General features: G+C 39.6%; 1 protein-coding gene and 3 non-coding genes across 4 annotated transcripts in view; 1 reads left to right on the top strand and 3 right to left on the bottom strand.

Annotated features, from left to right (window-relative positions):
* LOC119559457 (ecdysone receptor) overlaps nucleotides 1–18,943 on the bottom strand; it is a 91,422-nt gene extending 72,479 nt beyond the window's left edge. Inside the window, exons 1-4 of the mRNA XM_037872561.1 lie at nucleotides 18,702–18,943; nucleotides 17,980–18,213; nucleotides 13,684–14,182; nucleotides 13,453–13,619 (exon numbers count right to left, since the gene is read on the bottom strand). Coding sequence (XP_037728489.1) covers nucleotides 13,453–13,619; nucleotides 13,684–14,129 — 613 coding nt within the window. The 5' untranslated portion in view covers nucleotides 14,130–14,182; nucleotides 17,980–18,213; nucleotides 18,702–18,943. The remainder of the gene's footprint in view (nucleotides 1–13,452; nucleotides 13,620–13,683; nucleotides 14,183–17,979; nucleotides 18,214–18,701) is intronic.
* Nucleotides 14,225–14,298, bottom strand: Trnan-guu. Its single transcript has one exon. It is a non-coding gene; the product is annotated as a tRNA-Asn (tRNA).
* Trnan-guu lies at nucleotides 14,737–14,810 on the top strand. Its single transcript has one exon. It is a non-coding gene; the product is annotated as a tRNA-Asn (tRNA).
* On the bottom strand, nucleotides 15,256–15,329 carry Trnan-guu. Its single transcript has one exon. It is a non-coding gene; the product is annotated as a tRNA-Asn (tRNA).
* Nucleotides 18,944–23,033: the final 4,090 nt, after the last annotated feature.

Raw genomic sequence — 23,033 nt, 5'->3', positions numbered from 1 at the left:
AAATTAATACAACAAAATGCATAATGTGTGCATTTATCATAAAAATGTTATTTTTATTTGTTAAAATATGAAAATGTGCGAAGTAGAATTAATCATTTAATTAATTTTGTTTATGTAAAATATTTAATGTTAAGCAATAAATTATTAAAACCTTTTTTTACATTTTTTTTCGGCTTTCTCTTTTTTAGCATTTGCTCTGTAGTCTCGTTTTTTTTTGTTTTCTTTTATTGGCTTTCATTGGCCTTTGTTCTCCAATATTTATTATTTTTTGTTTTTGCTGCAGTGATTTGAAATGCTTTGTTCTCGTTTCTCTTCTACCTATTTACACATGCAGCTTGTATGTATGTTTGACTTTGTTTTGGCAAAGTCATGTTCAGGTATGTAGTATCAGAACTTATTGCGCTTTAGGTTCATTGTTTCCCAATTGAGCATTTGTTTTTCGCAGTAAATACAGCTGAAATAGAGTACACACATTTTTGTACCCGTTACTTGTAGAGTAAAGGTAAATACTATAAAGTATATATGTATATATTCTTGATCAGGATTCGTTGTAAGTTTTACTATTGGGTATATCATTCTTTTAATATTTCACAATTTCGAATAAAATATAAAACCAATTGGACGACTTAATCATATAGCTGAGATAGGAACGATCGGATAATTAAAGACAAAACAATACATAGACCCTTATATTTCGATTTCGGTAAACATTTACGGTAGTAAATTGAAATGGAACATTATCTCAAAATTCGGGTAATAAGTTTTTAGTTTTCTAAAAATCTAAAACCTCCGTACATACAATGCTCCCACAGGAACGAACTACAAGGGTATAGAAACATCGGCGCGCCGATGCTAGCTACTGTAACCCCATTAAAAACTTCCTTTGGGTATCCTTAATGCATAACGTAAAGACAAAGCTTAATAAAATTTGTTTCAGACAGTGTACACATGTATTTATAGCCTTTCGTTTTTAAATTAAAATTACCAAAGTAGAACAAAAACACATCTCAACAAGTGCCAAGGCGTCGAATACAAGGAATATACTCGTATGTATGTACAACAGAAACTAATGCTATTGGGGAATATCTCGACCATGGAATACCTGCTACTCGCAGTAAGTTTCAGAAAATGTTGTTTTGTTTAGAGGAATTCTCATCGAAAATTGTTGATCATGATTACAAGGGTATTTAATTATTGAGTGCCTCGACTATCAGATACCTGTTACTCAGCTAGAGGCGATTACAATATTTGTTCACACCTTCATAATTGGCAAACTTTTTTAGGATAATGCTTAAACTTTTATTCTAGCCTCAGAACTGTGAGCGTCAGTTTTTGGAGACTTGTGGGCTTTAGAGTGGGCGCTTTGCTGAAACAAACTTGCGCTGCGCAAGAATCTCTAAAACCTGCATGCCCACCTCTGTAGCTTTTATAGTTTCCGAGATCTTAGCGTTCATTCGGATAGACAGACATGGCTAAATGGACTCGACTAGTGAAACGTCGGAAACGCATCCTTCTACTTTAACTCTATGAGTAAAGTACTTTTTAATGAATTAATAAAAAAACAAAAAAAGAAATTTTAAGAATATATGTATATACTTTATACTTTACTTACTTTTCCCCGAATGCAATATACCCTTTTACTCTACGAGAACGGGTATAAGAAACCTAGTTTCGATGTTTATAATATGAAAAATTTAATAATTTAAAAAATGTAAGATGTTCATCTTAAAGATAATATTACATGCACGAATTACATTACAGATAATATTACATCTTTTAAATTCTGCTAAATATTTTTGAATTTTAGATAGGTATACTCGTGATTCTTAACTAGCTATTAAATCGAATTAAAAAATGTGTTCTTTAAAACACCCAAATGAAACAACTAGATCAAGCAACTACGTGTATAATAATGTGATGTATTTTTAGCTCCCTGGCATTTCAACTTGTTTTGCCTCGCGGCCATTTTGATGACGTTGGGCTGAATAAACGACTGAGTGACGAACGGACTGACCCCACAAAAAACGCACTCAAACAATTGTCTCACCAACACACTCGCATGTGGCGAAAAGAGGGGAGAAATTCATCTGTGTGTGGCGACTGACGAAATATACGAAGCCCAGACCCCCTGGCCCCCCCTTTTACTCATTGTGTATTCGTGTTAATGGGTCTCTGACCTGATTTAATAATAATAAATAAGCTGTCACGAGTAAAAAGAACATAGGAGGGGAAGGCGGCGGCTGAGGTCCAAGGTATAAGCCATGTATACATAACAATTGAACAAAAGTAAATAAATAATTAATAAATATTTATTCAGGGAGACAATAAATCCACGAAAGTTATTATAACCGCAAAACCGAAATATAGATATATCGTTAAGTCTCAAAACCCAAAGCGTTATAAAGGATTTTATTATTTATTAAGTTTATTACATAACACAATAGCTAGTCAGTCATTTTCAATTCCTTTACTTTTTTACCCCAAATTATCTTCAAATTACTGATTTAAGTTTTAAGGCTGACAAACATAATTAGAAAAATGAGATATTTTACACAATGACAGGTATGCACTGTACAATGACTTGAATAAATATGAAATCAATATAAAAACATTACATTCACTACCTCTTAAGAGATCGAATATTGTACCTCCAGTGCTTAATTATCAATCTTGCACACACACATACATGTGTATAATATAATTCGAGTTGCGGAATATGGCGAAACAATCTCGAACAGCATTGAAACGACCTGTACAACAAAACCGCAAAATAATAACGCGAAAATTATCACCACCATCTGTTTATTTATTTTTTTTAATTTTTTGCCAAATGGGACTTTTTTCTGTGCGAGTGTGTGAGTGACTGGGCGTGGAAGTGTGCGTGCGACCTTGAAATGGGTTGCGCTTTGTTGTTGGCACATTTTGGAAATTATCGCGCGTGTTTCTGTGTTCGTGTATACGAACATCCCTCCTCCCCCCGCGCGAAACGAAAGTCTCCCAGCGCTTTCATTTTGATCGTGTACAAACTTCGGGTGACAAAATGCAACCAGCTAAAAAATATACACACATATGGGCAGATCCGAGTGTATGCGTGCGAGCCAAAATAAAGAAAAAAGAGAAATTAAATGCGCTCGGCAATTTTCAGAGCCGCTGCCATGAAATTAATTATCTTTTTACAGAGATGCACGATAAACTTGCGCGACTCGCCAAAAGCCAAAGTTCGCTGTATTATTTCAAGGCCAAGTGCGATACGCGAAAAAGTGCAAACAGCGTCTACAGCAGCGGCAATAGCAATGAGTGTTCATGTGTACACAGGCGATATATATTTTATATGCACAAACAGACTTCCATGCGAAAATATATCAGCAAAATCAGCACCCAGAATCACTAGCGAATGTGTTGCGCAAATGTTTTCTCATTTCTTTTTGCACTGCACTGGCGAAAAGAGAGGCGTAGGATGACAGACTTGAGTACTGGAAAAGAATTCAACTTAGTTTAATTTTCTAGCAATAGAATCTCGCATCTCTTTAATCATGCGAAAAAATAAGTTCTCTAATAAATTGCACATTTTTCTTAAACTGAGCACCTTTGCATTTGGAATGGATGAAACCGAAATATATTATTCATCTTTTCTTTTTACTACCAAATAAAATGTTTACTAAATCTTCAAAAATGTGCGCTAGACAGCTTCTAGCGCTATGGGTGCTAGAGAAGGCGTGGCACCCTGCTGAAATAAGCTTGCGCTGCGCAAGAATCTCTAGAATCTGCAAGCCTAATCCCTAATCACAGCGTTCGGCAAGTGATCGTGATCAAGAATATATACTTTATAGGGTAGGAAGCGCTCCCTTTAGTTAAGTAACGGGTGTCTGATAGTCTCGCATCTCTTTAATCAGATGTTCGGAACTCTTTTCCAGTAATAAGTTCCCTCTAATAAATTGAATTGGACACATTTGAAATGGATGAAACCGAAATATATTATTCATCTTTTCTTTTTACTACCAAAGAAAATGTTTACTAAATCTTCAAAAATGTGCGCTAGACAGCTTCTAGCGTTATGGGTGCTAGAGAGGGCGTGGCACCCTGCTGAAATAAGCTTGCGCTGCGCAAGAATCTCTAGAATCTGCATGCCTAATCCCTAATCACAGCGGTCGGCTACACAGAGAAAACTAGCAAAAGATTTTGGTGCAAGAACAGGGCTGAAACGTTTTAAAAAGTAAAATATTTTATACACATTTTTATACCCGTTACTCGTAGAGTAAAAGGGTATACTAGATTCGTCGGAAAGTATGTAACAGGCAGAAGGAAGCGTTTCCGACCCCATAAAGTATATATATTCTTGATCAGGATCACTAACCGAGTCGATCTAGCCATGTCCGTCTGTCCGTCTGTCCGTCTGTCTGTCCGGATGAACGCTGAGATCTTGGAAACTATGAGAGCTAGGCTATTGAGATTTGGCGAGCAGATTCCTGAGCTTCTTACGCAGCGCAAGTTTGTTTCAGTAGAGTGCCACGCCCACTCTAACGCCCACAAACCGCCCAAAACTGTGGCTTCTACAGTTTTAATGCTAGAGTAAAAATTTAAACTGAAATGAATTGTTCTCATCAATACCTATCGATTGACCCAAAAAAAAGTTTGCCACGCCCACTTTAACGCCCACAAACCGCCCACAAACTTCAAAAAACCGTAAATATGAACGCGGATATCTCGGAAACTATCAAAGATAGAGTATTGGGATTTCAGATTTAGATTCCGTAGCCTTGTACGCAGCGCAGGTTTGTTATGCGAATATGCCACGCCCACTCTAACGCCCACAAACCGCCCAAGCCTGTGGCGCCCACAATTTTTATGCTAGATAACAAATTTTAACTGAAATGTATTGGTCTTGTCAATACCTATCGATTGATCCAAAAAAAAATTTGCCACGCCTACCCTAACGCCCACAATGCTTAAATCTGTCTTCCGCCGGTAGGTGGCGCACTTAAATCTCGCTTTGCTGCTTGCATATCTCCATTTCCCTTTGGTCCCTTTAGCTGAGTAACGGGTATCTGATAGTCGAGGTACTCGACTATAGCGTTCTTCCTTGTTTTTACTCATGCTATCTAAAATGCTTTATTTTACTTTTTAAAATGTTTTGACCCTATGTATATTGACACCTAAAACGTCGAATAATTGTCCCTGTGTTGTGATCCTGATTAGTTAGTCAAAAATCCACGATTGTCCACGAGGGGGGTTCAAAAAGTGCTTAAAATTTGTCCACGTGGTATATGGACCCCTATGTTCTCCCTTGTTTTTTTAAGTCCAGTTCGTCAGTATACATTTTAGCAAGTGTCAGTGTGGTGCAAAGCTCTTAAACCAAAAAGAGAACTTTTAGTGGCACTAGGACAATTTCTTTCTTTTGAACAAAAGAATTTTCTACCATCGAGTGTGTATATTTATAGAAGTGCTAGTCACCTGTCCTGAGCTCAATTGCAAATCGAATTGTCCTTACGACCCAACGCTTTCCATTCCTTGAAAGGGACTAAGACCCAAACTCCAACGAGAGGGTTTAATAGGTAAAGCCTGGAAGGCACTGATCTGAGTAATCATCAAAACAACAACGTCATGACTATCTCTGTCATTATCCGGTTCATTATGTAGTTGATCGTCATCATAAAAGCGAAAATTTCACATGAATTTCAAGGACAAACACAATGTACACACATGAACACTGTACATACATACATATATGCAGATGTATTTGTATTTGTTTGTATCGGGGGAATTTGTTATTTTTGTCGGTTCTTCTTCTGCTCGCTCGCTTTGGTTGGTTTTTTCAGGAATTAATTGTGCGGGTTCTGCATGAGGCACACATACCCACGTAAGTGTTGCATTTATATATGCGAAAAAACCGAAAAGCTGAAAGAAAACCAGAACCCGCCACTCTGGAATCGAAAGCGTCGCACGAGGCTCTTGTGCTAATGGCATTTGGCCTATTTATGTTTCTGCCGTACATATATGGGTACACGGGCACAGCAGCACCAACACCAGCGTGGTAGCAATATTAAGTAACGCTCGCTCCGGGGTTTTAAATTCGATTTGAACCCTTCGACGCGAGAGCCGTTGTTGGGAAGTTAATTGGGTTAAGAGCGCACTGGGTTAGCGCAGGGTGTTGAGAAAGTCCTGTAAACGAACATACACAGGACTTCACGGAATTTGAAAACGAAACCATGCATGCTTTTCACATGTCTTGGAATCCCAACGAGTTGGATTTGTCAAATAAATAATGGGTAATTTCAATAAAAACTGTTTTATTTTTGGGAAATTTACAAAACTTTCTATTTTGCAAAATCACTATCAGTATCGCTCAACTAAAGGGAACAAAAGTGAGCAGCAATGAGAGATTGTAAGGCGCCACCTACACACGATTTCAATATACATATGGGCGTTTGTATGCGTAAGAGTGGGCGTAGCAAACTTTCTTAGGTCAATCGAAAATTATTAACGAGACCAATACATTTAAGTAACAATTTGTATTATTATTATTTTTAGCATTAAAACTGCGTGAGCCACAGTTTTGGGTGGCTTGTGGGTGTGGCACATTAGCGTAACAAACTTGCTTTGCGTACGAAGCTAAGAATTCTTAATCTGAAATCCCAACCCTCTGCGTTAATAGTTTTCGAGATATCAACCTTCATATGGACGATTTTTTGAAGTTTGTGGACGGAGCATGGGCGGTTTGTGGGCGTTAGAGTGGGCGTGGCAATATTTTTAGGCCAATCTATATTTACGAGAGCAATAAATTTCAGTTACAACTTTTTGTTCTAGCTTTAAAACTGTAGGAGTTACAGTTTTGGGCGGAAGTACTAATTAATCTAAGTCTAAAATCTCAGCTCTCTAGCTCTTAAAGTTTCCGAGATCTCAGCGTTCATACGGACGGACGGAAAGACGGACGGAAAGACGGACATGGCTAGATCGACTCGACTAGTGATCATGATCAACATATGGGGTCGGAAACGCTTCCTTCTACTTCTTACATACTTTTCCCCGAATACAATACATTTTTTTACTCTACAAGTAACGTAGCCACAATTTTTTGATAAACATGCTTAAATACCTATGCAAGGTGCACTTTAATAATTCGAATTTCTTTACTTAACCAACCATTTAACCAAAAGAAATGGTTCGTGCCATTAAATATTTTCATTTATTCGGGGTTTAAAAGAATTTAATGTAGAAGCACCCTGCTGATCAAATTAATGAATATACATATCTTTTTGAAGACCCTGTATTATCGGACACTCATCGCTTCCTTTTCCACCCGCTGTTGCACTTAGTCCAAGCCGGTCTTCCTCCCCACGTGGAAAAAACGAAAACATATAAACGCATATGTATACATACAAGCATGCATATACATGTGCTCAAGATCAAGGTCAAACTATATATAGAAGCTTATGTACAGCAAACACTAACCAGAATGAAAAAGCGAATGGAAGAGAGAATCGCAAACATGGGCCGACCCAAACACAATAGCAGGGCCTTTGGTCTTGGTCCGCTTCCAAAGTCCGACAGACCGTCCTTCTGCCGTCCGTTGCGGTTTAGCAACCCCTGCAGACCATTTGACACACTAAGCCAAGGCTCGTGTTTTTTTTTTGCACTCCTTGGCCTTCTACACAATGGCAGGCAAGTGTACCTGCTGGCTGGCGAAAAAAGCATCTGCTATCCCTCAGCTTTAGCCCAACGCAGACGCGGAGTCCTTGAATGGCCACTGCCAAGACGAACCAGAACCGCAGCGGCAAATTTGAGGAGCCGAAGGAGAGCACTTCTGTCAGGCTACAAATTCTAAGGCACAATCAGGAAATGCAAGCCAGGGGAGGGGGGAGTGGCCGAAACCAGTTCTCCGGCTTTGATATCAGCAACCTTTTCGGAGTCCAGACACCGATCCAGACTGGCAACGGTTATCATGTTTCAGGCGCATGATTGGAAATCATTGTTGGAAGCTCTCGCCTTCACTTCTTTCGGTCCTTATTTCCCCTGCATTGCGTGTCCTGCGCAGATTAAGCCGAGTCTGGGCTTGTTATTGGGCTGGGCCGTCTAGACATTGGGTAGGGCGAACCTAATTGCACACAATGCCCAATCGATGCGATCGATTCGATTTGGTGTGGCTATAGCCCCTAGGGTTTCTCCAGAAAGTGGCTACAGCCAACAGCTTTTATGCTAATTTGAGTTTTACGAGAGTTTTCGGTTCTTGAATTTAAGAAGAGATTGCGTCACGCCCATACAACTTACAGTTAGGAAAGGCTGTTTCTTTTTTTACGGCGTGTTTTTGATGACTCAGATACATGGCACGAACATTTCGATAAGTTTTCAAATTGATATAGCTTCCAGTTTCAAAATTAAAGTACACCGTATTAAAACCATGTTCTAGGCTCCATATTCTCTTGACATTGCTTTTCTTGCAAAAATCTTCAGCTACGGCAAAAATTAAAAATAAAAACAAAATAAATTGTCAAGAAAATAAAAAATGTTCGCAAATAACGAGAATCGGAAAAGGTTTGCTGCCCATTCGGTTTTCCTTGGAGTATTGTTTGTTGAATTGCGCATTCGCCACATTGCACACGTCCTACCCGAACCAACCCACAACCAAAGAGGGAAAACCAATCGCAAGTGAAATTGCCAAGAAAAATAACAAACCCCACGGACAGAGCTGACGAGAGGATTGGGACTAGGGCCATGTCTGCTTGGTTCGTCCTTACAACGAACGGCAACAGCCTTGGCATGATTTCATTACGCACACCCCCTCCCTTCAGCTGGTTGATTTTTGGGTCGCCGCAGTCCGCGCACCGCCAGACATATCCCCAAGTTGAGGAGAGCTGGGTGAAAGCGAGGGAAGTTCGGGCGCACGCACGATTCGGGGGCCTTGAGGGGGCTGAAGGGGCTGCAGGGGATGTAGGGAGCTGTAGGATCGATTATTTTCGGCACGGCAGTGGCCATTTTATTTTGGGAGCGTAAACTCCATCCAAAGGAACCTCTAGGACCCAACTTGGAGGCTGGAGGGCGTTGGCTTGTGCGCCCGTCTGGCGGTGAGGGGGATTTACCCACTTTCCACCAGAAAAGTTTACGATGTCGAGCATTTAGTGCCAAAAAACGACGTCGACGTCGCAGCCCGTGTGTGCGTGCGCAGTCATCGTCTGGTGACCTTCAACTTTCAACTTTATTGCCATTGTCAGTAAGCCGTCTGCCGCCTACCGCCTACCGCCGAACCTCCCCCGACTAATCATCTGTCTGTCTGCTCGTCCCGAGTGCGGCGCGTTTTGGTAATTTCGAGGCTTACATTCGCTCCACGTCTGGATGCGAATCGAGCTTCTGCGATTGGTGGTGGGTGGTGGCTGGCCCGGGGGTTTTGGCCTTTTATTTGCCTTGTCTGCAGCGCCCATGACCTTGGAGCTGGCCACGTTTTCACGTGAAAGGTGAAAGGCACGTTCTGGGCTTATGTCTGTGTTGCTCTATGTATGTGCTCGCATCTATCTTGGAGTCCGGGGGCGTGTATTTTGTTCTGTTAGGAATGCCGTCCGTGCCTAATTCCCTGTTTGGTTTCCCTTTGTCCTGCATCATAAAATCTTGCTGATTATAATCGAGATGTATGCATTGAAAATTTGCAGTTGTGATGCTTTTAAGTAACATTTTAAAAAAATAATCAAAATATTATTGCATTGCGGCGTGCCTAATAAGAAAAATTTATAAGAAGCACATATTTAGTCGATCAAATAATAAATTGTCACAATAGATGATATCAAATCCTTAGTATGTTAATGGTACCAACGTGATAAGTTTTTTGCCCCGTTAAGGCATGTTTTTGTTTGGTTTAAATTAGGCTCTAAGTTATTGATTTTTTATAGAACGTTAAAGAGAGTGCGAAAAAAAACTTTAATGATGAATATCATTAACAGACGGCACCGTTTAAATTCTCATTGAGCCTCGCTAGAGGTAGAGGTAGAGGTAGAGGTACAGGATAGATATTGACAAATAAAACAAAATGATCTCTAAAAAAAGTCTTAAAAAATGTGGGCGCCACAAACTTTTGCGACTTGGGGGCGTCAAAGTGACCGTGGCACTCGGCTAAAACATTGATTGAATTTAAATTTGTAATAATAGGTCAGATAAAAATATGTTTTAGGTAAGTAGATAGGTATTGATAAGCAAAACAGAATCCCATTTACACTTTTTCCCCACTACACTTTCACCCAAATATTAGTTGACTTTAGCTTTGTGAATGTGCTACCTTCGGATAAAAAAACTTGCGCTGAATCAGTATCTAAGGAATTCGATTTTGAAATCCCAGCTATAGCTCTTAAGTGACCGGATAAACAGACTGAGAGACGGACATATTTATATCGACTCGACTAGTACATGTATATATCATATATATATATATATACTTTATGGGGTCAGATACTTTTTTTTCAACCTGTTCCATACTTTCGAAGAAATACAATATTCCCCTTTATTTTAGGAATTACGGGTATACAAATCGGCGAACGATCCATCTTACAGACCGTCCCAACCAAGACCTCTCCCCGCTAAAAACAAAAAAATGTAATACAATTTAAAAATATAGAAAGCAATTGAAATATGCAATGTTATAGGCAATTATTATTTTCTGTATGCTTCAACATTTTTGCCGGAACAGAGACTGGTCGCACTAAAATCAGTTTTACGTAAGCTTTTCCGAGTTAAATTCGCCCCGGATTTGTTCTGTATTCTTTGAATTTTACACCGTAATTCGCCTTAATGTAAATTTGCATCAATAGTGAAAATGTAGACACAGCACCATCTATTGTTAGGGGCAATGCAAACGGAAAGTTTAATATGTGGCCGCTTTGTGGCGCCAGCCACAAAATTAAAAAAATTGACATGTAAGTTATGTATAATGTAAATAACTTTAACGGCGAATTCAAGTGGCGAATTTAAGTGGCAAGGGGTCAATTCAAAAAGCTAGAATTTGGTCAACTCACAGAGTTAATTTTTTGCCCGATATTCGTAGAGTAAAAGGGTATACTAGGTTCGTCGGAAAGTATGTAACAGGTAGAAGGACGCAATTCCGACCACATAAAGTATGCAGTGTAAAGTACAAAATCGCCCCAAAACGGGGGTCGATGCCCATTGGGTAACAAAATAAGAGCAATATTTTTGAAACATTTTCTCTTTGTTTTAAATGTAAAGCGCTTTAAAAACAAGGACAAGTGTCCTAAAAATTAAAACAAATTTTTATAGATAAAAATCGTGTTTGCACATGTTTTTGCTGGTTCTCGGCAAACACTTTCTGCGGCATTCTTTTAATTCGTCGGAAAGTATGTAACAGGCAGACGGAAGCGTTCCGACCCTATAAAGTATATATATTCTTGATCAGGATCACATCGATTTAGCCATGTCCGTCTGTCCGTCTGTCCGTATGAACGCTGAGATCTCGATAACTATAAGTGCTACAATACTGGAATTAGGCATGCATATTCCTGAGATTCCTGCGCAGCGCAAGTTTGTTTCAGCAGAGTGCCACGCCCACTCTAACGCCCACAAACCGCCCAAAACTGTGGCTCCTACAGTTTTTATGCTAGAGTATAAATTTAAACTGAAATGAATTGTTCTCATCAATACCTATCGATTGACATAACGCCCACTTTAACGCCCACAAACTTCAAAAAATCGCAAGTATGAACGCGGATATCTCGGAAACTATCAAAGATAGAGAATTGGGATTTCAGATTTAGATTCCGTAGCCTTGTATGCAGCGCAAGTTTGTTATTCGAATATGCCACGCCTACTCTAACGCCAACAAACCGCCCAAGCCTGTGGCGCCCACAATTTTCACGGTCTCGTCAATACCTATCGATTAATCCAAAAAAACCTTTGCCACGCCCACTCTAACGCCCACAACGCTTAAATCTGTCTACCGCCGGTAGGTGGCGCATTTCTATCTCGCTTTGCTGCTTGCATATCTACATTTCCCTTTGGTCCCTTTAGCTGAGTAATGGGTATCTGATAGTCAAGGCACTCGACTATAGCGTTCTTCCTTGTTTTTATACTGGGTTTGCAGTCGAGAGCACTACCGCTGCATCACAGAAACAATTGGCTAGGCGACGCGCAAAAACAGTTCATATCTCAATTTGTTGGGGTCTAAGAAATATTCTCACGAATGACAACAAATTTTGCTTTATTTAACCCAATTAGACTAAAAACATTAAAAAACTTATATTTTTATGTAATATTCAATTTTTTTTTTGGTTATTTTAACGTTCTCTAATTTTTTTTAATCCAATTCTAAAAAAAGCTTGAACAAAAAAAATATTGACTCTTCGTGGGCTTGAACTCACGCCATTTTGAAAGTTTAACGCACTACACCGCTCGATTTTCAAATTTCAAGGGCGATTTCAAATGACTTTTTGTTTTACGAAATATGGCGATATTGCCCTAACTATGAGAAAATATTAATAGCATATTCTCGGAAAAATTCGACCTAAATAATAAAAAAATTTGGCATTTTAGAAAAATTTAAACCCAACAATTTTTTCTATGTCGACTTTTCCTATACTTAGGGCGATTTTTCCTAATTGTGCGATTTTATGAGGGTACCAATCTACATGTTTAAAATTATTCATTATTCATTCATAAAAATTTATAAACAAATAAAGTCTCCATCTCGCTCGCACTCCCCTTAGCTGAGTAATGGGTATTTGATAGTCGGTGGCATCGATTAAAGCTTTCTCTCATGTTTTATTATTGGAAGTTCAAAAATATTAAAAAAACGATTTCCCAAAACAGAAGAGAATATGTTCGAAAACAACGAAGCTATAATTTGTTACCCTCGCAGACGGTACAATGATTTCATTCAGAAGGTATATATATTCCTGATCAGCATCACTAGACGAGTCGATCTAGCCATTTCCGTCTGTCAGTTTTAAAGCTATCGGGCTAAAACCTTCCCAAAAGTCTTATTCCAGAACGAGCCAGATCGAACAATTATATCCTAAAGCTCCCATAGAAATAATCAAAATAATATTTTTTAAGAATTATAGCTTCGGCGTTTTTCGACATATTATTCCTTTGGAAGCCTTATGGCATATATGTATACTACCTGCAAAAGAAAGAGTTATGGGAAAATTAAAATTTTAAAATTGGACGGACTCTGCTGTTTTTGTTGATCCTCACCGCATTGCAAACAGTTTCGCTTCCATAACTACTTTTTCTTTTTGGTGTATTTTATAAATCTTGGGTAACTTTTGAGGTTACCATTTACATTTATTTTTAAAAAATGATGACTTATACGACCAAATCCTAGTAATGCAGAGATGAAGTCATCTCCACACGTTTAGCTTTAATTATATATTGTGGTTCTAAATAAACGCTTCCCTTCTGACACCAAAGCCCTAAAACTATTCGTATGTACATCGTCTGCGCTTACTTTGGTCTACAACTCACCTGTTTTGCCGGTGGGACTGTAGGGATCATAACTTCCGGCTGACATAGGCGAAGCATAGCCGTTAGACATGTTGTAGCTGTGATTCTGCGATCCGGGTGATGGTGAAAGCGGCGGCGCTGAGCTGGGCACGCTGCCTGGACTAGGTGTGGACATCCAATCCTCTGGGCTGGAGATAAGATTGAATTTAGACGTGTGGTTTCTGGCAGAGCCGTTTTCAAGGGTGCTCTTACACATCTAATCGTGGCCTTTTGTTGGGAGCCAGCACCAAGTGCCCGTTGGCTGCCGCAGCCGACGTCGAAGCTGCTGCTGTGGAGCTTGGGTTGTTGGAAGATGTGGTTGCTGCTGCGGGGGCTGCAACGGTGGCGGCGCTGGATCCTCCGGCTGCCGTGCTCGCGACAATGATGTCCGGCATGGGCTCGGTTTTGATCGGGGTGGAGTTTGACTTCAGTATGTCCTCGACTGCGGTGGCAGATGTTGTTGCTGTTGCGCAGCCATTCGCACTGGCCTTATGCAAGGTCAAGGCGGCATGGCTTCTGTCGGCGAGCGAAGAACATGTGGGGACTGGGGCAGACGAAGATGCGCCTGCGGTGGCAGCTAACTGTTGTTGCAACAAAATATGGCTGGGTATCGTGGAGCGCTTTTGTTTTGATTGTAGTTGTCCGCCCGTCGTCAACATGGCCACGCCTTCATGATGTCCATTAGCGTAGAATCACATCCCTCGTACCTGTGCTGCAAAAAAAAAAAACATTAAAAACATACAAAAAGTTAAGCCGCCCCCGGGTGGACTCGAACCACCAACCTTTCGGTTAACAGCCGAACGCGCTAACCAATTGCGCCACGGAGGCTCATGTCGATGAGCGGTTAAATATCGAGACTAAGCCAAGACAAAAGCATTTTACCCCCGAGGGTGCCACAGAAATCGCAGGGTGCCCATTCAGCGTCAGATGCGTTAAAAAATATTGTACGCGACTTAGCGCTGATGTGATTTCATGGCACCCTATATATAATATTCAATATCCACAGGCGTGTTTTAGAAACTGCTTAGATTTTTTGCTACCGCACGAACAAGAATAATTAGTATTGAAAAAGTCATTCTGTGTTCTTTAAAATATTATTTCAAATAATTTACTTAGATTTTTAGTGAGCAAAAATTAGATCCTCCATTTTAAATTTATTTAATAAATAATTCATAAAATTTGTATGCTAATATAAAAATCTTTAATAGCAGTGAAAAATAAAGTTTCATAATCCGAATAGAGAAAAAATATGGAACTGACCCCGTAGCCTCCGTGGCGCAATTGGTTAGCGCGTTCGGCTGTTAACCGAAAGGTTGGTGGTTCGAGTCCACCCGGGGGCGGGTAAACTTTTTTCTTTTAAGTTTAGAAATGAACTGATATTTTTTAAACCTAAACAATTTGACATTTTTGTTTGTCTCATACTATTGAATGAAATCATAGAAATCCCACAGCGCCCATTTAACGTAAGTTTCTTAAGTGCATCAATATACATTTTACTCGATATCTGTGGCACCCATGATAAAAGAGCTGAAGAAGTGATTTTTTTTCTAATGTCCTGTAATATATACAGGTTTAAGCCCCCTTTTCAGGTGAAATCCTACACGAAACATTTTGCGAAAAGGATGAAGGTATATAAAAATATTTCTGTTAACACCCCACAACCAAATCCTAAGCATTAACATTTTGCAACAGTTTTAAAACAGTTAAATAGTCCAATTTACAAATTTGTTAATATCTTTTGTTGTCTAAATTAAAAAGGCCGAATTTATTTCGAAAAAAAAAAGACGCCCCCGGGTGGACTCGAACCACCAACCTTTCGGTTAACAGCCGAACGCGCTAACCAATTGCGCCACGGAGGCCGATGCGACCGGGCCGACAAGTGGCGCTCTTAAAAAACAGCACATATAGCGAATGAATCTAGTCTATCAATGTGTATGAAGCTACCTCACTTCAAAAGTATTGATTAGTCCTTGCCCATGAGCTTACTTCACTCGATTCACTAATATAATCATTTACCTAATTAGGAAACTTTTCCAAACGCCCTTTGGCATTAAATGTTATTGTTTATAAGCATGTGCCGGGTATTAAATTGCATAACCAGATGTCAATTACCTGAAGTCGAACGAGGTCAATGCAGCAGTTTAATGCACTATAACTATAGTTATATACGTGTGACATGCAACGCTGGAACTTAAACTGAAGCAGAGCCAGCCGACCGCCCGATCGCTAAAGGCGGTGCCTTTGTTTTAGCGCAGAATTAAATTCTCAAGTGTACCACCCACAAGCTGTACACCCTAAGCACAGACCCTCTAATAAACCACACACGGAACGCACCCAAGCGAGGCGCCGACAAAATGGCGTAAGCATATTGACCCAGAATCCTTGATAAGGTCGTTCCACGTTGGGCAGCAGCACATACGAACGGCCCAGCCACATACCGACTGGATCCGAACGCTGTGACCCAATTTCGATGGATGCTTATATAACCCATCTGAAGCCCGCCTTCTGCCTCAGTACGATTATCAAATTTTAATTAACCCACCAGGCCAGCAAAAATGCACGACAAAAGTGCTGTGCATATCGGGAGAACACTCACCAAACTGCGAATGCAAAATTTCGGCGTCAGTTGTGCAGATTGAAATCTATTTGTGGCACATAAAAATAGCAAGCTTGTACTCGGCCCTTCCTCCAATCCCCGCCCCACTCCCCGTGCGTTCGACAGAGTTTATTAGCCTTTTGGCTCGTTTCGTTTTACTTCTGGCATCTTGCACTTGCACTAATTTCGCGGACCGGCTTGCTGTTGCTCTGGCTGTTGTGTTGTGTTCTCTATGTGTGTGTGGGTAATCAATCGGACTGACAAGAACCACGGTTGACGACCGGCTGACCGCGGGAGGAACGGGGCGACTGAGGGGACCAACTAAATGATGCACTTCCGCCGCATAAAAAACAGGAGAATTTCATTTGTGTTGTATTTTTCTAAAATCTCAGGAAATACTTCGTGAGACGACCACAACTCATCTGCATTTCCAATTGTAGCCGAGCAATAGCAGCTGCAATTTATGTACATAACAATTAGCGGAAATAAATTAATTTTAAGTTTTGGTCTTCACCGCGGAGTTTTGTAAAACTTTGTCATTTCTGCGTGTAAGCACAAAAGTCCTTGGAGAAACTGTTACGATAGAAGGATGTATAAATCGCGTCGTTGGTTGCATTTTAAATTCATTTTTGACTCTTTTTTAACTTAGTCTTTCTTTAAATAGTTTGTTTGGTTAACATTTTGAGTCCATCGATCTTAATTCAGAAAACTGAAATCAAAACAAAAAGATACGTTAGAATCAACTGACAGATACTCATTACTCTGTTAACCAATTTCAAAATAAAGGCCCAAACGTATACATGAGTACCAAAAACGATTTCAAAAATATATTCGAAATGTTAGATGAAGTTAAAACTAAATCGTTAAAATGCTCCATATGGGCGAGTTTGCCATTTTTTAGCTCAACTTTACCCGTAAACCAATTAGTATTTGTTGCTTAGTGCCAATGATTTTTAAAGTGTCTGTCCGTATGAACTCTGAGATCTCGAAAACTAAAAAAGCTACAACATTGGGATTAAGCCTGTAGATTCTAGAGATAGCAGCGCACAAACGACTATAACCCTAGTCTGCCTGGCGCCCACATATTTGAAAATTTTGTTTCAGTGTAAATGAAAATTGATTTAATTGATAAATACCTATCTCGTACAAATCGTATTATTATTTTTAAAGTTATAACTAAATAAGTTAAATAGGCTTTAAAGGGTTCAATAGTACCGCTAACATCCGCTTGTTCTTGTGGCTCTGCCATCGGTGGTGTATGCCGCGCTAATCAAAATGCCCTGAAGTGCACTCGACTATACCGTACTTCTTTATACATATCTGGAGTTCTGATGAACCGATTTGGACAACCAGGGATTCATTCAACTAGTTATAAAAACCCAGTTTGGTTGTCAGGTTGTTCTCAAATCTAAATCCGCGGTCGGCAGCGCCCCATTAAGCGGCCATACGGAATAGCTCTGCCTCTGCCAACGCACGTACAACGTCGAACAGCAGTCGTTACACCCACATCGATAAGCTGCCCCTTGCAAATTACTCACACAAATAAAAGGCAAAATGTCAATGTATTCCGCGCCGACCACTGCTCTATACCAATTGCGGGTTTGATTTTAAAAAAGTTCCCGAGTTCGAGACCCCTAAATAAAATTCTTTTTAGAAATTCATATTACCGATTATGTCCCTTACGTATTAGAAGGCTAGCTGGCCTAGGAATTACCTTATAAGCTTACGGGTCAAAAAAATGTTTTTTTTTGCAATTGTTTTTAAACCATATAAAATGTTCATAGGCAAAGACATGCGCTAAAAATAAAATCTTTAAGCTGGGAGCCATTGAATATTGTAGTGGCCTTCCACGCACCCCCGGTGCGCTTCGTCACTACGTTACCCCTTGTCCGCAGCGATGCAGACTCACTCACCCAGTTTTTATGCAGTTTTGTTGTATTCCTAAAATAGTCCGCTATGATGTGGTAATTGGTTCCCTTACTTCTTTACTGTCTTTGTTTATTTTTATTTATTGCTTATGATTCCCTTTTGATCAAAATGTTAAATTCTTACACTTGCTGGGAAAACTTAATTTGATTGCATGTTTCACACAGTTCAACAGTATTTGAAAGTTAGTTCCGGCCCACAGTACATTGCAAATGCATTTTCTACAAGAGCAGAGAGGGAGAGAGCGAGTTAAAATGAGCGGGGGTGAGAGAAAGCTGCGAAGCGTTCGAGAGAGAGAGAGAGAGAGTAGGAAATGCATGTGTAGCTCCCAGACACGTGCATTACCCGACGATTTTTGGTTGGCGCAATTCAATCGAAAAACATCAGGCTCAGCAAAAAGTTTGAATAAACTTATGTTTGGCCCATTTCACTGCTGAAATCGCTGTAATAAAATTGGACACAAGCTGTTTTTCATTTCGTTCGTTAAACATCGTCCAAAGAACCGCGACAGCTCTGTTATTAGCACTCTCCGTGGAATCTCTCTCTCTCTCTCGCTGAGCGAATAAACAAGCGCCCCAACTGCATGGAATGTTTGTCGAGGGGCGGGGGTAAAAGGGGGACGTGTCACTCGCCACAGCAGCAACAACAACACTGAATATCCAACTCGGCACACATTTTGTAGCTTTTAAAACATATTTCCGATACAAACTTAATGGCCATCAAGTAAAGATTTGCCCAAAAACACACTTGGTAGTTTGATTTCTTTTGATTTGCAGACAGAATTTGTTATTCGACGATCTTTGTTTAAGCACTAGAACGGGGGCAGCGCGTTGATTAACCCGAAATTGGCTTCATTCTCCGCGTTGTCCCATCACGGTTTTCGAGTTTGTTTTCGATTTGTCTGCATTTTTTCACCGTAAACTACGCGCGATGTAATTTGTATTACTCGAGAAACTCTGAAACTGAAACGTCAATGCCGCCGCCTCTGCCGCCTGCGCCGGCAGCGCTGCTCGGCCTCTGCCGCCGCTGTCAGGTGAAGCTCTCTCATCCTCTCTCGATTGCTGGCGGGGCCAGAATGTAGTCTTTGCTTTTGCTGCGCAGGCGCTCTTCGCCGAATTTTTGGCCTGGCAATGCCGCCCTTTTGCTCACGAGCCCGACTTTTGGTTTCTGTGATTTTTTCAGACTCTATTTTGTTGTGTTTTGGCGCTTGCTTGTTTTGACTCTCACGCTGCGCCCGCTCAACTTTCGCGTCAGTTCACAGCGGCGCGGGCAACAACAACTACGGTGCAGTAGCCCAGCCACAGCGGCAGCATTCACGCACAGTGGTTGACATTCGCTTTATAGGTTCAGCTTTGTTCTTTCTTCGACTTAAAATTGTAAAATTTCGTTTTCATTCAAAAATTACAAAGTTAAAGGGTTATTATAAGGGCAATAAATCCTAATCCATTTTAAATCTTAGAAATGGTAATCCATTTTTTCTACACTGTCTAAATATTAGCATCTTGAACTTCAGGTCCGCTTTTCGCCCTCTAATAACTATATGTAATTTTCTAAAATTGAAAACAACAATTTAGCTGGTTTTTTCCAAATAAAATTATTGGCACGCTTAACCTAACCGATTTGATTTTTTATTGCCAAATCAGGTTTGGCTCTATATCCTAAATGGTATAATGCTAAATTAGTATTGTAACACCGTTTAAGTACTTTAAATTAGACCAAAAATGGTTATATAGTATGGAATAAAAAAAAAAAAAGTGTTTCATTTGCAGTATCATGGATACTAACATTTAGATATGGGTGCTCAGAATCTATTTGCGGGGGGTTTTAGACATACAGTTTCATTGACAAAATGGCTTACAATTTTCTTTAGATCGTGTTCCGCCAAAAGGGATATGTAAGGTTTTTAGCGTCCCTACGAATGTATCAAATTCAACGCTACTGAGATATTTTTGATCAAATAATGGTTATATTGGTCAATCGTGTATTTAAGCATATAGATTCTTTCGCAATATTGCTTCGAATTTTTTTTGGGTCCATACAAATTGGCCCAGTCTAACCTATAAGGAACAAGAACGTGTATGTAATAATTGAAGAACCTATTTCATTTATCCGTACACAAACGGATATACACTTAAGTGGTCTGTTCGACATAGCGCCCGTGTTGCAGATTGGCCCACTGTGCGCGCACTTGGCCAAACATACTCGTTCTTGTTATTACTCTGCTGGCTTTAGGCCACAGTGCGGAACTTTTGAGAAATTGAAAACTGGTTTCTGTGCTTGGCTCATTGGCAGAGTAAAACTTGTGGACTGCTATTCCGTGTTTCTTTTCGCAGTGGCTCTTAAGCTCTACTTGCTGGCGACTGCGCTGCTGTGATTTGTTGCTGCTGCGGTTCTGGATGTCTTTTACGCCTGTGACTTTGTAACACACTTTTTATACCCGTTACTTGTAGAGTAAAAGGGTATACTAGGTTCGTCGGAGAGTATGTAACGGGTAGAGGAAGCGTTTCCGACCATACAAAGTATATATGTATATTCTTGATCAGGATCACTAGCAGGGTCGATCTAGCCCTGTCCGTCTGTCTGTCCGTCCGTATGAACGCTGAGATGTCGGAAACTATTAAAGCTAAAATATTGGGATTTGGCATGTAGATTCTTGAGGTTCTGGGGCAGCTCAAGATACCTTCAGAAGGGTCCCACGCCCACTCTAAGGGCCATACACCCTTGTTAAAACCTGGCTAGCGTAACAGTGCAATTTTGTTTTGAATATCAATATCTATCTTCATTCCAAAAATTGTTCAAATCGGACCATCTATTAAAAGTTATAAGCAAATAAAGAAATCGACGCTAGGTGGCGCCGTTGCGGGGTGTGCAATTGTGAGCAGGCGCTTTGCTGCATATGTATCTCCATCTCCCTCTCACTCCCCTTAGCTGAGTAACAGGTATTTGATAGTCGATGGCATCGACTAAGCGATTTCTCTTGTTTGTGTTGATTTCGCCTCTGCTCAGGTCGCTGCTGCTCCGACCACAATGCGACTTTTGATTTTAATGATTTTTGTGTATTTTATTTAAAGGAATTTTATTTATTATTTTTTTAAAGCGCTCTCGAATTGCACTGGGGTGGTATTCTCCTACACCATGCACATTTCTCGTGTTTTGAGCTATTCGTCGGAATTTGTTTTTGTTATACCCGTTACTCGTAGAGTAAAAGGGTATACTGTATTTGTTTAAAAGTGTGTAATGAGTTTCTCCAAAAACCGTTCACAACGTCCTTAATATTATTATTTTCGATCTCAAAAGTGGGCCAAGATCGATCGACTCATACTCAAATTCTCGAAACCGATATCGAAGTCTTCTGGGCTTTCGAATGACTTTTGGAAATGTGTGCTTTCGATATGGAGTTGAAGACTTCTCGGTTTCAGCATCGAATCGAACTCGATTTAGATTTGAGTCGGTCTCGGATTTAAGCATAAATCGCTCCGCTTTCAGATTCCATTCCCAAATAAAAATGTAAAATGTTGTAAAACTATATGTATGTACAATGTACATATATATTTAAGCCTAATGGCTTTCATTCAGATAATTATTTGGTACACATGGAAGGGTGGTGTTATAAATTCGGATAACTTATAAATGTAGTTCCTTGATAAATCCCAACCGGTAGAAAACCTAAGACATTCGAAAGAGACTCCGCAGCTAAAACAATATATTATTATTATTATTATTATTAGTATTATGCTTAAGATAAGTTGCAAAAATAATCACGCTCTATTTCATACATTTATACAGCCAGAAAAAAATTAAAAACAGTTTTCATGATTTTACAACAATCGGTTCGCAATGTTCCGTTTATAAAATATTCAAAATACATTACATTCTAACAACAGCTAAACAAGTGCAAGGAAATTAAGTAAATCTGTACCAGGCGTCCAGAAAAATTAACTTGTACACAAACCTCGATTTTTTATATTTTTAAGTTCTCAAGTTAAGCCCGAAATGTTCTTAAGCTGACCCCTTTCGTTCATAACCCAACCCTAAAGTTTCGGTCAAATTTTATGAGCGTTCATGAATTGTCAACGAACGGGCTTACGCACTTTTTGACCCCGTTCGGGCTTGATTTTTTTCTGGGTGTATTACATTGTAATATATAATACGTGTATATTTGTGGTTATGTCTGAGTGTCATTGTGGTTGCAGTTTCAAGTCTGTGCTAATAATTGGACACATAAGTTTGTTGTTCAATATGTACGTAAATAAATATATTTTGGTATACATGTATGAAAAGAAATACGCGCTCGAATAAAAAAAAGAATAAAATACACAAATTGTAAAAATATGATTTTACTTGCGTTTTAGTTGGAAAAGGGCCTTTATTAAGTTAAACTCGCGGAGCAGGTCCTTCAATTTTCGCCACACTTTGCACAAAAAAGAAGTGAATTTGCAGCGACAGAGTTGCAGCTCACTTCGATAACTTCCCGATAACTTTAACAGAGAAGATCGGTGTCTCTCTTCTTTCACTTAAACTTTTCTACGTCTTCCCTACTTCCCACTCCAAATTGATATTGCTTTTGACTCGATATCGAGAAGAATAAGTGAGAACCGATCTCGGTTTTTTTCGTTCTTAATTTTTTCGACCTATAAGGTATACATACATATATACATATGTAAACATTCTATATTCTACCTGAATACAAATGTTTGTATATTCGTGATCAGGATTACTAGTTGAGTCGATCTAGCCATGTCTATCTGTTTGTATGAACGTTAAGAATCTCATCTTGATATTTCGGAATCTAAAAAGATAGTTGGGATTAGGCATACACTATGGGCGTTCTTACTCAGCGCAACATTATTATTCTGTTAAAAGTTGTAACTATCCAAGTTAAACAGGCTTGCATTGTTAGTGGTACCGCTGTTTTTTATGAAGAGATAACGCTCTACTCTGACGTGCATATGATCAGCATAACCTCAAACTATTTACCTAAGCTAATTTGCTATAATCGACTATTGAACCTATTAGCCAGGGGAATCCAATAAAGCGCACC

The sequence above is a fragment of the Drosophila subpulchrella genome, unplaced genomic scaffold, assembly GCF_014743375.2.
Source record: "Drosophila subpulchrella strain 33 F10 #4 breed RU33 unplaced genomic scaffold, RU_Dsub_v1.1 Primary Assembly Seq24, whole genome shotgun sequence".
Lineage (NCBI taxonomy): Eukaryota > Metazoa > Arthropoda > Insecta > Diptera > Drosophilidae > Drosophila > Drosophila subpulchrella.
Note: the sequence above shows the minus strand (reverse complement) of the source record. Positions and strands in the feature narration are given on the sequence as shown.